Genomic DNA, 14,968 nt, shown 5'->3' with positions numbered 1-14,968 from the left:
TGAGGGGTGAACAAGGGGGTGCACAGCCATAAGGAGGAAGAGCAGAGCTAAAGAGGGGAGAAAAATGCTGCACAGTTATGTGTATCAAGGCTTGGGGGGAGTGGGTATAAAGGGGTTGACAGCCATGAAAGAGCAGGACTATAGGAAGGGAAAGCAATGGGTTCACAGCCACGGGAGAGCAGAGCTGTTGGTGGGGCAGAGGGGGAAAGGGAAAGGAAGGGGTTCACAGCCACGAGAGAGTAGGGTTACAGGAGATGCAAGTGAGTGCGCAGCCATGGGAGAGTGGTGCTACAGGTGTAGCAAGGGGACGCGCAGCCACAGGAGAGCAGGGCTACGGTGGTGGGAAGGAGCAAAGTGGTGCACGGCCATGAGAGAGCAGGGCTATGAGGCGTAAAAGGGGATGCGCGGCCAACAGAGAGCACGGCTATGAGGGGGACAAGGGGGTGCACAGCCACGGGACGACAGCATGAGAGGGAGACCTGGGGACGGGGGGAGGAGCGGCACAGCCGTGGGGGACAGTAGGCCTGCAGGCGGGTGTAACCGGGCCCGGCAGCAGGGCCAGGAGAGGGGAGGGGAAGGGAGGGGAGGGGAGAAGGGCAGCGGGGCCAGGGCAGGGGAGAAGGACGGCAGGGCCCGGCGGCGGGCGCGGGCCACTCACCTGCGCGGCGGAGCTGCAGCAGCCCATGGCGTCCGCGGGTCTCTGCCCTGGCGGTGCCTGCTAGGCGCCAGGCGGCGGGCAGGCGCTGGGCATCCACTCGCCGCGACGGCCCGCCCCGGGGCGGCGGCGAGGTGCGAGGCGGCGCGGAGGACCGCCGGGGAACCGCCGGGCCCGATCAAGCGAGCGCGGCTGCAGCACCAACCCCGCCGCGGCTCCCCCTCATCCTCCCCCCGCGGCGGCAGCGGCCGCGGCTGAGGGGAAGGGGGCGGGGCCTGCGGGGGGGCGGGGGCTGCGGGGGGGCGGGGCCAGGGTACTGCAGCGCGGGGGGTACCTGCCCGGCCGGGTGGCACCGCCCCCGCTTCCACCCCGCCCCGCCCCGTGCGCCGCGGCTCGCTTCCGGCGGCGCGATCGTTTTTGCCCCGTCTCCAAGGCGACGGCTGGGCTGCGGTCAGGCGGCTGGCGGCAGGCCCGGTCCGGCCCTGTCCTGCTCTGGGGCCCTGGCTGCCGCCTTTCGGGAGCCGGACGCGGCCAGACGATCGTCCCTCTTTCTCCTCTCGACCCGCCGGAGGAGGGGGCGCTGCCCAGCGCGGGGACAGCATGGGGGACAGCAGCGTGGGGAGGCCGTGCCCTGGTCAGGGTGGTTTCCAAGTGGCTGATACACTCCGAAGAGGAGGAGAGAGCTGCTTGTGTGGCCCTACAGGGTGTGCGTACTTGCAGGTGCGAGAGGGGACTTGAGGTGCCTCTGCTTACAGGTGGGAGATGCTTGAGAAATCCACAGCTCAGCAGGCCTGTGCCTTATACTGCCTTTAGTGTGGTTTATCCCATTCTTCAGACTAGCTCTTATCATTGGTGCAACGTGCAGAGTACCCAGTCAACTGAAATGGTAGCCTGGAGTGATTGCAAAAGATGTGAATCTGTCCCCAGGATTCACGGCTGATTGCCGTATTTTTGCAGCTGGTTTTGGCAAGCTTTGTAGCCTTCCCAGAGACACAAATGCAGATGACATTGTTTTGAGGTGTATGCCTCAGTAACTGCAAAAAAAGTGGTTTCATGAACTACATCAGGATGGTGCTTGCTGCGTAGTTAAGCGATACAAGTTCAGGCTTGGAACTGTAGGCTGGGCCATGTTCCTAAGGCCATGCAGGTAGCAACAAATGCCTCAGAGCTTCCGAACCAGTGAAGTCACTACATGGCTGCATCTTGTAGTTGTTAATGGCAACAAAGGTGGCAACAGCTTTTCTCAAAGAGAGTTCTCTCTGGAAACTGGCAGTACCTCTTAAGGTGAGTTTACTGGCCCAGCAGTTGTGTTTGAATGTGGCCTAGACCTGTTAAGTGATACTCTAAGTTAAAATAATTTTTTTTGTTGAATCTTAGCTCTGCAGCGGGTTTAATTCTGTCACTATAGTAGAATATCCATGATTCAAAATAACATCACAATTGACAGGCAGGATGAGGCAAAAGAGGCCTTGTGACTACAGAAGGAGTCTCATTTGGCTTCCAAAATAGAACAAAAACTGGTGTGGGGGTGAATTGTGAATCACACTTTTTTTTTAGCTCTTCTCAGTTTAATGGCAAGTAACATCACTTCTCACAATTTTCATATTTTCTAACATGTGGTTAAAATACCTTTTTACCACTTACATATGCATTGCTGTTACTTCTCCTTGTTCCACCTCGTTCTATCCGAATATTTCTGTTGTATTCAAAGGCGTGACCATCAAAGAACTGTTCTGCAGGAACACTCTTTAGGAGGCATGTTTCTTTTGTGATTGACACAGGAATAGATAACAAGAAATCCGTAGTCAATTCTTGTGTAACTTTGGACATGTCACTTCAGTTTCTCTGTTCCTCAGTTTTGCCATTTATAAAATTGACTTTTGTCCCAGTGTTTTTCTGTCTTGTTTGCTTGGGTAACAACAGCATGATGTCTGTGCCATAGATGTGATTAGTCAGTCTGTTAAATAGACTGAATTAATTTTTTTTAATAGTCCTTTCATTTAGGACTTTCATTTCAATAGTTTCATTTAGGACCTCAAAGTGTTGTCATGGTAATAAAATACTGCCTCCTGCTTTTTGCATGTACACTAAACATGTTCAGCACAATTATCAGAAGATAGTGACAGATTAAAAGAGAGTCTCTGCCCCCCAAATTTGTGGACTATTAAAAAAAAAAAAAAAGACATTCTAGCCAATAATCAAAAGCTTTGTGCAGTTGCGTAGGGGGAATGGTAATTTTATAGTGATTAAAAAATGCCAGTCCTTCGTTGACTGGGGGAGCCCTTATGGAGAAGCTTGTAAAGACATACCAGATGTAGCATAGGTAACTGGGGTTTAGTTGAAGTATGTGACAACTGTAGAAAGTATTTGGACAAATTTGAGCATTAGAAATAATCACCAGAGTAATTGCTCTTATCTCTGCTTCTGGGCCAAGGAAATTAGTTGTGTTTTTCACAGGGATGCGGTAATAGCAGCAGCAATAGATGTCTGGCTTTCATTAGTTTAACCATGCTTTGTTTGGCCAGTCACACAAAGGAGAGGAAAAGTTAAAAGGTTCTTGCTTATTCATGATTGTACTTGCTTTTATATTTATCCAGATTAGTATTTTGTGAAGAAACTGGAAGGGTTTGAAATGGGAATTGCTGAATCTTAATTCAGTAATACAGAAGTTGAACTTTAAGCATATGCCTAAATGCATTTTTTTAATTGTGCTTTATGGATTCCTTTCTGAAGCTGATTGTAATCTGCTCTAAGGCATGGTTACATCACAAGCTGCTAAAGTGCAAACCTGACTGCCCAGATTTAGTGTTAATAAGAATCTACCTTTTTTTTTTTAATAACAGATTTGAGTCTGCCCTTCTCCCCTCAGCCAAGAAGGATGAGCTGTATCTATATTTTCATTTCATTGCTAGACTCAGAATGACAGGTTAGTTTTTGAAGTACCATCTCATACTGAGAAAGTGAGACAGCAACAGAGAGAAGGCCCTAAAAAGACAAAAATGCCTTTAGTACTTGAGTAAATTGTAGATTGTATCCAGACTGCTTCTACTCTGGGAAGTATGGGGAGGACAAAAAAAAAAAGGTAAGGAAACAATCCAGAAAGCATGAATTGTGTGATAACATTTATCTTTTCTCACCAAGTGTAGGACCCTGACCTTAGGCACCCATATTTAAACACCTAAGGATTTTCCAAGGTACAAATATAGCTTTTGTTCCATATTAATAAGGGAAATACCTTTAAAATAGCAGTAGATAAAATTCAGACCAGTTGGATATGTTCTTAAGTATGAGTTTTGGGATGGACTTTTCAAACATGCTCGGAACTGGGCTAACTTCTCCATCAAGAGGCGGTCCAAACCTGGCCTTGCTGCTAATGAAAGGGAAGAGTTGCATCATGCAGACTAAAAATTGAGGATTGCACCAGCAAGGTGTTGTTAACAGTCCATGTGTTCGCCTCCATCTTCTAATAGAGAAACTCAGCTTATTATCATTCTGCTGACTTCTTCCACCTACCAGTAAATCTGCACCTACGAATGCTTGGTAACCACTCTGGATTTTTCAAAATCCTATCCTGTGTGCTTAGCCTCAATATTCCTGTTTTGTTTTTTTTGTTTTTAATCTATTTAAATACAGAATCACACATATTCCCTTCATAATGTGCCCAGGGAACAAACTAAGTGTTATCTTTCATACACGTGCATCAGTGCAGGATTAAGAGTGATTCTGCTGATTTCAGCAGAATACTAACAAAAGTACAACATGAGAAGGCATTCCAGCAAATACGTGGCAAATAGGATGTCAGCCCATCTGTATGAGCAATGTGGGGATAAAGTCCACTCACTAACCCACTCAGAGTCCTGTGGCCCCATTATCTCATATATAGAATCATAGAATCATTTAGGTTGGAAGATCTCAGAACCCACCTGAAACTGATCGTCTTCCTGAAAAATTCAACCATGCCATTGTACTTTTTTACTACTGGGGAGCTACCATGTGGATGCTTGTGTCAAGTCACTCAGGACACCCGTCACAAAACAGAGAACTGAAGCTCTGTCTTACAAACTCCAGCTTGTACACTGAAGATCTAGTCAGTCATGAATTTTAGTCAGTCATGGCAAAAGCTTCTGAGTGATCCTGCTTTGCAGTTAGAATGGCAAGGTTCTTGCAGACTTTTTCATCTCTGACTAAGAAAAGTTGCATATTGCTCAGTAAGTCTGACCTCTCACAAGTTAAAGCTTAAGATTTTCTTCTTGCTGCCTGTCTGACCACAGAGGAACAGGTCAATCCAGTGAACTTACTGGGAAAGTCAAAAAACCTGCTGCGATTCTACTTTGTGCTGCAGCCCCATAAATTGGTCCCGCTAGGTCTGATTCAATTTAAGAACTGGAGACTCCAAGGAAACAGCAGCAGAGAGCTTTTTGAATGAATCAGGAGGGTGAAAACTTCCTTCCCCAGTTCTGAATCAAAATTTTGGTCCATTGTACTCTTCGAGATGTAACTTGTTGGTGAGGGGACAGAGGTGTACAGTGGAGGTCCTGTCCGTTGGTGGCTATCAAAAATGTTCAAAACTCATTAGAAGAATAATATTTTGGTGTGTTGGCAAAATTGCTTTCTAAGCATATGCTTTGTGCCTACAGTAGTCCATTCATGCCATAGTGAAAGTAAAATAGATATCTATATTAAAACATGTTGCTTTGCATTATTTAATGCCTGTTGGACTTCATTCTGATGTTGGACACCTGTGCATGAAGAACTGTATGAATAGATCATTTCCTGCAAGTGAAACACCTGTCATACATTTACATCATTATCAGCCTAAGCCAGAATCATGCTAGCAATTTGCAGCTGAAATGTTCCATATCCAGTATCCAAAACTCCAAGAAATCCACTCTTCAGAAAGTGTTCTTTAAAATAGCTGGGACAGTGCCATTGCATATGTGGGCGTGGGATGTCCAAGTGAAGTCACGGTAGCAACCAGAAAAATGTAATCTGTTTCAGCTTTGTAAGAAAGTTTTGTGTTGCCCAAAGGAGACACACAAAGCCAAGTGCAATCCTTCCTGTAGAGTCAATATCATCATAATACATGATTAGCCATTATGATCTCCTGTCATTTCACTCCAGGAGAATTATGGCTCTCACACTGAGGATGTAAGACTACAGATGGAGGACTGCCTGCTACAAATCTCTTGTAAGGCTGCTGCAGTAAATCTCTTGGAAAAAAGTCATTGCCTAAAAAACCTATGCTAAAGTGACCTGCCGTTTGTTTCCTTAGGGAGGATGGGAAGAGGGGCTGTGGAGGGAGGTACTGTTCCATTCTACACTCCTTAATGTTATGCAAGGAGGCATTCATCAATTCACTCAGCTTTTTCTTAGAGTCAGACAAGAAAGGCAACATGGCAGTATTCAATGTGTTGGCTTTCTGTATAGTATTTTGTATGAGAGAGAAGGAGTAGAGACATCACTCTCCAGAGGCTGACTTAGGCTGTGATGGATTTTATAACTTATTTATAGTAATGGCCAACTGGAGGTTGCTAGATTGGAACAGGTCTGGACTATTGGTTGCGGAGAACATCTACAGTGGGCTCAGAATTGGCATTCAACTCAGGTGCAGGCTTAAGACCAAATAGTGCTTTATTATGGACACAAACCCTCATTCATATACTCAGTGTAGGTGAATAGACACTGATGAAGCTCAAAATATTGATGGGTATCCTCTGCGTGGGTCCTTGAAAGTACTCTTTTGAAACTTTGAGGCTGAGTTAAACCAGCAAGGTGGAGAGAGAGATGGGACTGTCACAGGGCTCAGCATAATTCAGCTCCATACTGCAGTTGGCGGTATACATACAGCCAATGTAGCTGGCAGTGACAGCTAACAGGAGAAGATAGGAGGGGCTTCACAGTGAATTTCACTGATCGTTTTCCTTCTGGGGTGGATTTTAAAGGTCCCAGCGTCACTGCTTGGTTGTTCTTTGAGTCACTCATGTTCACCTTTAAAATGAGGGTATTAAAAATTTGAAAAGCAATTTGTTTCTATACAATGCCCACCACTCCAATTAAAAAAATAAGTACATATATATATAAACAGGCATCAAGATTTATTTGAAATTTAGGATCTCAATTTGCATGTTTTCTGCACATGTAGACATGCTTAACTTTAAACTCATAACAGGTGCTTTGCTTGGTGAAAACCTGTAGATGGTCATAAGAATGTTTGAAAATCTGGTGTTATGTTAATTTTTATGGCTCGCAGGAAAGGAGACCTTCAGAAGTTCTGTGCATCCATCAGCTCCTGTTAATCTTGACTTTCTGTTTGAAAAAAAGGACATTGCTTATTTAAGAAAATAATTTCATCTTTGCAAGTGGTAGAGCTTATGTGACCTAGCTGGTATAGTTGGAGGGTTTCCATCCTTACTGGTCCTGGACAGCTGGATGGTACTGTGAACAATGTATGTGCTCCAGTAGATGTAGGTTGCATCTGCTTAGCTGTATCAGATTATCAGGCTGCCTGTGTCCCTTGAACCAGGCTTGTGCTGACTGACACAGCCTCATACTAACATCTGTGGGGTCTAAGGCCACAAAAAGCTCATGTGGGTAAAAAAAAATCCTTGCACATGTGCAATACTCACCGTGGTATAAACACCAAATTAAAAACATTGGCTGACAGTATTCTTGAGAAGAGCAAGTCCTATTAACTTCTTCAAGCATTTTTTCTTGTCAGCACTTTATCTTTGATTACCAGGTCTTTGATTATCTGGAGGCTATGGCTCACCTGCAGAATTTGCAGAGATACAGTTGCTTCTGGTTGTTCATTCAAACTCAGAAGTATTTTACAGGAACACAGTCAATGTTTTTTTAGGTTTGGTTTGGTTTGGTTTGTTCTGGCTACATCTGTTCATTTGGCAAAGTATTGCCCTAACTACTGGAATAATATCCACCAAGTAAATTGTTTTATAATGTGTAGAAAGCCAGGATTTGTCTGTGGGAATTTTGTTACTGTGCCTTTCCCATAACCATTAATTTAACAGTACTCCAGAATGTTCTGGTTGCTCTTTGCTTCTTCCTGACACCATTCAACTTCAGACTCTAGTCACTTGCACCAGTTTTTCCTGCTATTAATGGTTCTGTCGACAGGTGTTTTAAGTTCCCAGGTAGGAGAATACTTCCAAAATAAAAGCAGAGACAGTTTGCCTGTAGGCAATAGGCTGACGTGCCAAACATATTGTTGCTTCACTTGGAGATACATCACTGTTGAGCAGGTGACACTGAGAAATAGCTTTTTTGCTGTGACATCATCACAGTTGTGGCAGACAAGCAGAAGTGTTTAACTTCTGTTGCAGGACTAATGAGCATGTGATAAATGACACAGAACTGAGATATTGGGGTGAAGGGACTCAGGCAGTGAGGTAAGGACATGGGGGAAGGTGAGATGAGTGCCGATAACTGACTGAAGAGGTTTTCTTTACTCCTTCTGTCACTGTCCCTGTTACCTCGCTGACTAGATTCCAGAAACCTGACCAAGGCAGCTAGCTGGCATTGACCACAGAGCCTCCGACAGACCCTGACTACTAACAATGCAGCTTTATCGGTTTCCATGGCACCCTAGAAACACCCCAGTGCAGGATGCAGTGTTTGGTATGGATGCTCTTGTAGCTATGTCTGGTAGGAGGGATTGGGGAAGAGTGAAAAGCTGTCACTTTGAAATTCAAAAGATTTGGTGAGACAGTCTTCAAGCTGGAAGATGGAAAACATCTAAATATGGAAGACGTGGTTTTTTAACAGTGCTGTGAGAAAGTTGTATACTTTAGAGAGGTGGAGTCTATCCACCAAGTCTATCCAAGGTGGATGCTTGTGATAGCTCATTACCAGAAAGCCTCTTGTAAGTTTTAGAAGTAGATGAGGAAGCCTCTCCCTTCTTGCTTCAGATCTTTGTTATGTAGGGCCCAGAGCTATCCACCTTCCAGTAGTTTAGTTGGCTGAGTTATGTTTAGCTGTCTGAGCCCAAGGTCAGCTCCTTCACTAGTAAGAAGTGTTGTAGAGGAGGCCAGAGGTGAGGGCCTGCCCCTCCTGTCCCTGGGGAGCTGCTCTTATGCTGAGGTTCACAGCTGTGTAAACAGATGTGTCAGCACCTGGTCGTTACCTTGATCCAGACCCACTGGCTGGGCTGCCTGGCTTGCCATCAGTATGCTTCATCTCTGGTCTGTCTGACCCTGATCACTGTCTCTGGTCCCGATCCTGACCGAGACTTTCTGATCTGCATCTCAGCTCCTTGTTGGTGAGGTCCCTACTCACAGGAGCCGTAACAAGGCTCCCGGCTACAAGCTCACCTCCCCTGTGCAGCAGCTGCCCCCCCTCATTGCTTCCTGATGCACTGTGCATTTGAGACAGGTTGAGGGTATGGCAAGTCTGTGTGTGCAAAATAGGAGCAATGAATGAATGAAAACGGTGAAAGGCAGGAAGATTTGTGAGTACATAGAGAAGACACAGGTTCTCTGACTCCCAGGTGACTTACATTAGACATTGGACTTTACACAATAAAACCTCCTTATCAGTGGTAAATGGTGACAACAACTGCTTTTTGAGTTGATCAGCTAATTACTAAGATATTGCAGATACTATTCACTTGTTTTTCAAAGGAATGCCTCACTCCTTGAACAGTTGGTTATGTTTGAGTTAATGACCAAGGGCAGACTCTAGCATAGATCAAACATTGTACTTGAGGTATCAAAATTCATTTCTGACAGATTTAGGGCAAGATATATGCATTGCCACAAGAAGTTTGTTTCAAACAACTTGCAGATTTCAATGAGAAACTGCTTAGTCAAAATATTTCTTAAAACAACAAGAGAACTCAATTACAATAAAAGTGATGGTAAAGTAAAAGTCTCAAAGAGCTTCAGTTATGATCAAGAGAACTGCCCTCCTTATCAGATTTTATTCTATTGCGTTTGCCAAACAGCTCAACCTCAGAGGCTTTCCTAGAACAAATGTCATCCTACCGTGAAGCTTTTCTCTGATCAGAGCCACCAATTCCACAACATCTCCAAAGGACACGTTCTGCTGCTTAACACTGGTGGCTGGGTACAGGAAGAGGGGACTTCTTCCACCCCTCTAATGAGTGGATCTACCTTTTTCAATGGAGGAGGCTAACCTATGAAAGAATTAGAAGAGCTGACTGCATTTGGTCCTTCTTTAGAACAACTATTCTGTGGTAGTGGATTGCCTATGGAGTATTTTCTTATGACATTTCTACATCTTCTCAGGCTTGGAGGAATAAATAAACTCCACCTCAGCTACTAGGCTTGCAGGAGGAACCACATTTGTTTTACAGCACAGATTCATTCTGTTGTGAGGAGGGTTTGTTCTGTGAGTCATCATGGAAGTCATTAAGCAGGTGTCAAACAGTGTGCGTGATACATTGGTAAAGGACAGGCAGATGAGCTACCCTCACTGTAAGTAGAGAGGATATTGGCTCCTGCTGTTCTTGTGTTTTCTTTTACCTGGGTCTGACTGAATACCTCTTGCAGCAGTTGTTCCTCCCTGTGAGTTTCTAGGTGGGCATGAAGTTATCAGTCATTATCTCTTGTTTTTTAGGGTAATAGTTGTTTTGTATTGTCACCATTTCAGTGATACATTGTGCAGAGCTGACGGTGACATCTGCAAAGGAGTGTTTTGTCCCCTTTCTATCAGAAAAAAAAAAAAGGAATTCTGAGATGAAATAAATTTTTAGCTCCGTGTTTGTGTCTGTCTGTTCTAGTGTGCCTCACTAGAAAGGAAAGTTGTACCCAGTCCTGAGTTGTGGCCTAATGACTCTTCTAACATGACTAACTACAAATGCTTTAACTGTGGTACTGATGCACAGTGAATGTCAAGCTGATTGTCTGTGTACAATGCTTTTCATTGCATACTTTCTAGAGGCATCTATGCTTTCTTTGGTTCACTTCTATTTAAAGTGAACAATGACCATGCACACACATGCAAGATGTAGTATCAGCTCTGAAAATCAGATGTCTTAACAGCACCTCAGGATGGAGAAACAAAATCATGAGTCATTTAGAGATCATCTGCAGTATAGATCCAGGAATATTCATCCAGGCTAACTGTGGAATTTTTGATCCTTCAATTGGACATGTAGGACAGTATCGTTCAAAAAACAAAAGCTGCGTACACATTCATATCAGGAAACAGTTGATACATATAGTAGGACAACTTACCTGAGTTGAACCTTTTAGATTATGCTCCATTGTGCCCCTAAGAAATAGCTGCTGTCTTCAGTAATGTATGCACCATTCAGTTCCTTAGAAGATAAAATTTGAAACATTTTCTGGATCTCCTCTGGTATCCACGTAACTTTCCTCTTTTCCCACACCATTATTTTTTGAATCCAATTTGTATTGAAACAAACACTGCCTTAGTGATTCTGCTTTCAAATAGTAGCTAGAATTTCCTATTCCCTGAACAAAACAGGACAGGCTGAGAAACCAGATGGAGCTGGAGGATAAAATACGTATACTGTGGAACAAGAATCTGGCATCCTTCTCTCTCCTACCAGAATCTTGCTGTATTTAGTTGTTCTAATACATGGTTTAATCACCAAGAATGTAGCATTTCTTTTTTGCATGACAGTATGGAGAAGAAAAAAAACCAAAGGAGCAGCTGATTTATATATATTTTACAGTATCGCTGTGATAATCCCAGGTGCCTTTGATGCCATGTGGTAAACACACACTGTACAAAAGGAGGGAATGCCTTCCAAAAATTTTAGAAATAGCTGTGTGATACAAAGTCTGTCACTCATCAGAGAGAGTAAATACTTTTTGGTTTACTTCCCTTTTTGTTTCCAGCTCACAGTTGAAAAAGCACTGCATAAATGCTATAGCTTCAATGGGGAAAATAGCTAAAGCTAAGTGTATACTGAAGTGCAATAGAAATGCCTTACTGAATAGCTGTGGGAGATTTAATGGAAAATGGGGAACATTTCTTTGAGCCTGATTATTTAGAGTTAGCATAAGTAGGCCGCAGTTAGCATGAGTGGGCCGGAGTACGTGAACAGCTGCAGTATGAAAGGACTTTGAACCACCAGAAAAACAACAGACATGAGGAACTTGGACAGTGGAGCAATTAATAAACAAGATAACAGAACTGCAGAGGCAAGAAGGAGCTGCAAGAGCTTTAACGCAATTAAGAAAGCTGTCATTTCAGCTTAGAGCATTTAGCTGCAGGATGGGGACTTAGGAGTTGGTTTGTATCTTCGTTAAAAATCAGGGTTTCTTTTATTCTTGTGTATTTTATTAGGTATAATGTTGCTTTTACTGTGTTAATTAATTGTGTTCATAGATCTTGTAGGTCACCTTCGCCAACATAACAGGTCAAGATTCTCTGTGCATTGCAACTGCATCACAAAGCCCATGAACCAATAGACAGGATGGCTATGACTCGTGCAGCGCACCTGGCCAGCGAGCGCATGCGTCATAGGCTCCCCATGTTGCAACCGAGGTGGATTTTGGCACCTGCTGGCCACGTGTGCTGAAATCCGTTCCTCTGCAAATGTATAAATACCGGGATTTTCCGAAGAGCATCGGGCTGGTGTACGGCAAGGCCATCGTTGCTTCCGTGGGGATGCCCACGTAAAGCTGGCACCTACCAATTGCTGGGCTGAGTTTGCAGAGCAAGACGGCGCAAGAATGTACGGATGGTCCATCTTCCTCACAGTCCTCGGATGGACGTAGTCGTGGATACCGCCGCAAGCCAAAGAAAACATCTGGATGACCCTGGCTGACGTGACCGGACAAGATTGTTTATGCCTCCGTACAGCAACACCAAGCAATCCCTTTTTCACAGGTTTAATAGGCGGTTCCACTGGCATCAACGAAGTTTAAGAACTTATTGATGGAGACCCCTGTGTAGCAGGTCATGGACTCAATGGATGGGAATACCTGGTTTCCACGGATCGGGCATTCACCCTCATTGCCACCCCGGGAATCACAAATTCTGGGGTCCCTGAATACAGATTGGTGTAGTATTATCTGATTTACTGTTAGATGTAGATAGTATTAGACACACAACCTTATAAAATAGAGCTGCTCTTAAATTATTAGTTAAGATAGTTTTGATTTATCTCGTAGTGGGGTTTTTTTGTATTCTAATTTGTGTGCCTTGTATATTGCAATGTGTTTAAAAATTAATTGATAGATCAAGTAAGGCTGTGTTAATTGACGGAAAACAAAAAAGGGGGAATTGTGGGAACATATTTAGCTAATGGTCACAAGAGCATTCCAGACGCCTTTAGAAGGCCTTGAACAGAATAAACAAGAAGACAAAAAAAGAAAGATACCAATTAGAAGAACACGGGTGCGCATTCCACGATAAAGGGAACTTGGCACAAAGAACCTCAATTCGGCAGTTTATCTTGACCAATTAGACTGAGACAAGTTTCGCATGTTTTAGTTAGTATAACCAATTATGTCTTATGTTTATGCGCGTGTACAGTGTTGATATAACCAATCATTAAGTGTAACTAGGTGTGTGGACAGCGCGTGAATAATGTGTGTAACCACTAGTAAAATAGCTAAATGCATGTATGGATGTAACCAATGTATAAAATGATGTCTGATGCTCTAGTAAAGGGTCTTCAACTATGATCATATTGATCTGTCGTTGAGTCCATGATTATGCTCCCGCAAATAGCTACCTTTATTTTCCTGGGACAAGGCTGAATAGCTGTATGAGATACAGGGTTCTGAAGACACTGGACGGGAATCTCCTCTCACCTTGTTTTAGTTCCATGGATTCTGATGAAATTTTCTGAGTTAGATGTATAAGAAAGAACAAACCAGCTGCCTGAAACCAAAGCCCTATAGCTAGCTTTACTTCCAGTAGCCTTTTTTTAATAGCAGTGTTACTAAGGATGTAAAACAGATGCACAACTACCTAGGGACAAAGGATTTTCAAGTTGTTAGAGCAAGGAAGATGGAGATGGCAAGCCTGGATTCTATTTGCAGCCCTGGCCATGCCAAGTTTTTAATGATTAATTGCAGACTTTATTAATTAGTAATACAGGCCTGTAAGCAGCTCAGCTTTTTGCACCTTTAGTCTTTCAACTGTAGTTTCCTATCCATTTGCCATGCCCTTTACAAAAGCTTGAAAAGAGTCTTGTTATAGGTAAGCACTGAGAAATGCAGCAGGTAGCAATGAGTTCACACCTATCTAGCCTAGGAGTGCTTCCAAGGCAGATGTATAGAAGCTAGTTGTTTTAACCCACATAATTTTGCTCTGAAAACACATTTCTAAACACCATGCTATTTGCCATTTCCCTTCGTAACAGCAGGCACAGCAACCTTTCCACTCTAAATGCTTTATCTCCTCCTAGAACCTGTACACATGGCACAGGACGGTGAAAATAAGGTCACAAGATCCTGGGCAGAGAAGAGCACGTATTTTCCACTAGATGCAGATGATGTCCTTTTCATGTATGGCTCGGGTCACAGGACTCCATCTGACATTTAGGAAATTGCATTGAATTGCTCTGTGGCCAACACACTTCAGAGATGGAGAGTGCTGATTGCTGGCACTTCATCTGGAGAACAGTGAATGTGAAGCTTCACTCTCAGTGGATACTTTAAGGGTTCCCTGTGTGAATTCTGAACACAGGAAGGTCCTGCTGAACCACCACCCATTCACTAGAGCTTTGGGGTCCAAATCAGGCTCACTGTCCACTAAGCCAAAGGACTGGGGAAGAACATCAGTGTCTGCTGCCTTCCCTTCTGCCAGTGTTGTGCTCCTGTGCAGGCAGTAGCTGAACCTACTTACTGAGCTCCCTGAAGACAAGGTCTAGAATCAGCATTCCAGCATGTGCTGATAAATAAACCTGGAGACTGGGCTCCTACATACTGGCTTGGTCGTCCTTCTCATGCACTGCTGAGCAGCGCACACTCATTCCCTTTTATGCTGTGAGCGTGCAGGCAGACTGCCTGGGTGAACCACGGATACCGACGGCGTTATGGCAGTGCCCATCTGACAGCTATGGCACAGCTGTAGCTGTTTGAGCCAATCCTCCCTCAGCTCGTTCATGAACTGTAGGTTAATTTTCCTTGGTCACTAGGTGGCAGAATTGGCGTTCTATAAACGATGTAGGATTTTTTTTTTCAATGCTTACAAACTACTTCAGCTCTGTCCCTGTAAATGAACTGGTAAGTCCTGATAGAGGGAGCTGTGTGAAAGGAACAAGCAGGACTCCCTCTCAAGGATATGATCTGTCCTGCAGCTGATGAGTCACTTGCGTTAGGCTGGATTCAAGACATGGGCAAATTTGACAGG

At 44.1% G+C, this 14,968-nt stretch overlaps 1 protein-coding gene across 3 annotated transcripts in view; it reads right to left on the bottom strand.

The window, feature by feature from the left end:
- The window catches only part of SLC44A1 (solute carrier family 44 member 1), a 69,527-nt gene extending 68,605 nt beyond the window's left edge, over positions 1 to 922 (bottom strand). For all 3 annotated transcript variants that reach the window (XM_030004401.2, XM_030004402.2, XM_030004404.2), the window contains exon 1: positions 659 to 922. In XM_030004401.2, coding sequence (XP_029860261.1) covers positions 659 to 685 — 27 coding nt within the window. In that variant the 5' untranslated portion in view covers positions 686 to 922. The remainder of the gene's footprint in view (positions 1 to 658) is intronic.
- Positions 923 to 14,968: the final 14,046 nt, after the last annotated feature.

Source organism: Aquila chrysaetos, chromosome Z (assembly GCF_900496995.4).
Source record: "Aquila chrysaetos chrysaetos chromosome Z, bAquChr1.4, whole genome shotgun sequence".
Taxonomy (NCBI): domain Eukaryota; kingdom Metazoa; phylum Chordata; class Aves; order Accipitriformes; family Accipitridae; genus Aquila; species Aquila chrysaetos.
The sequence above is the reverse complement of the archived record's forward strand: the minus strand, read 5'-3'. Positions and strand labels throughout refer to the sequence as shown.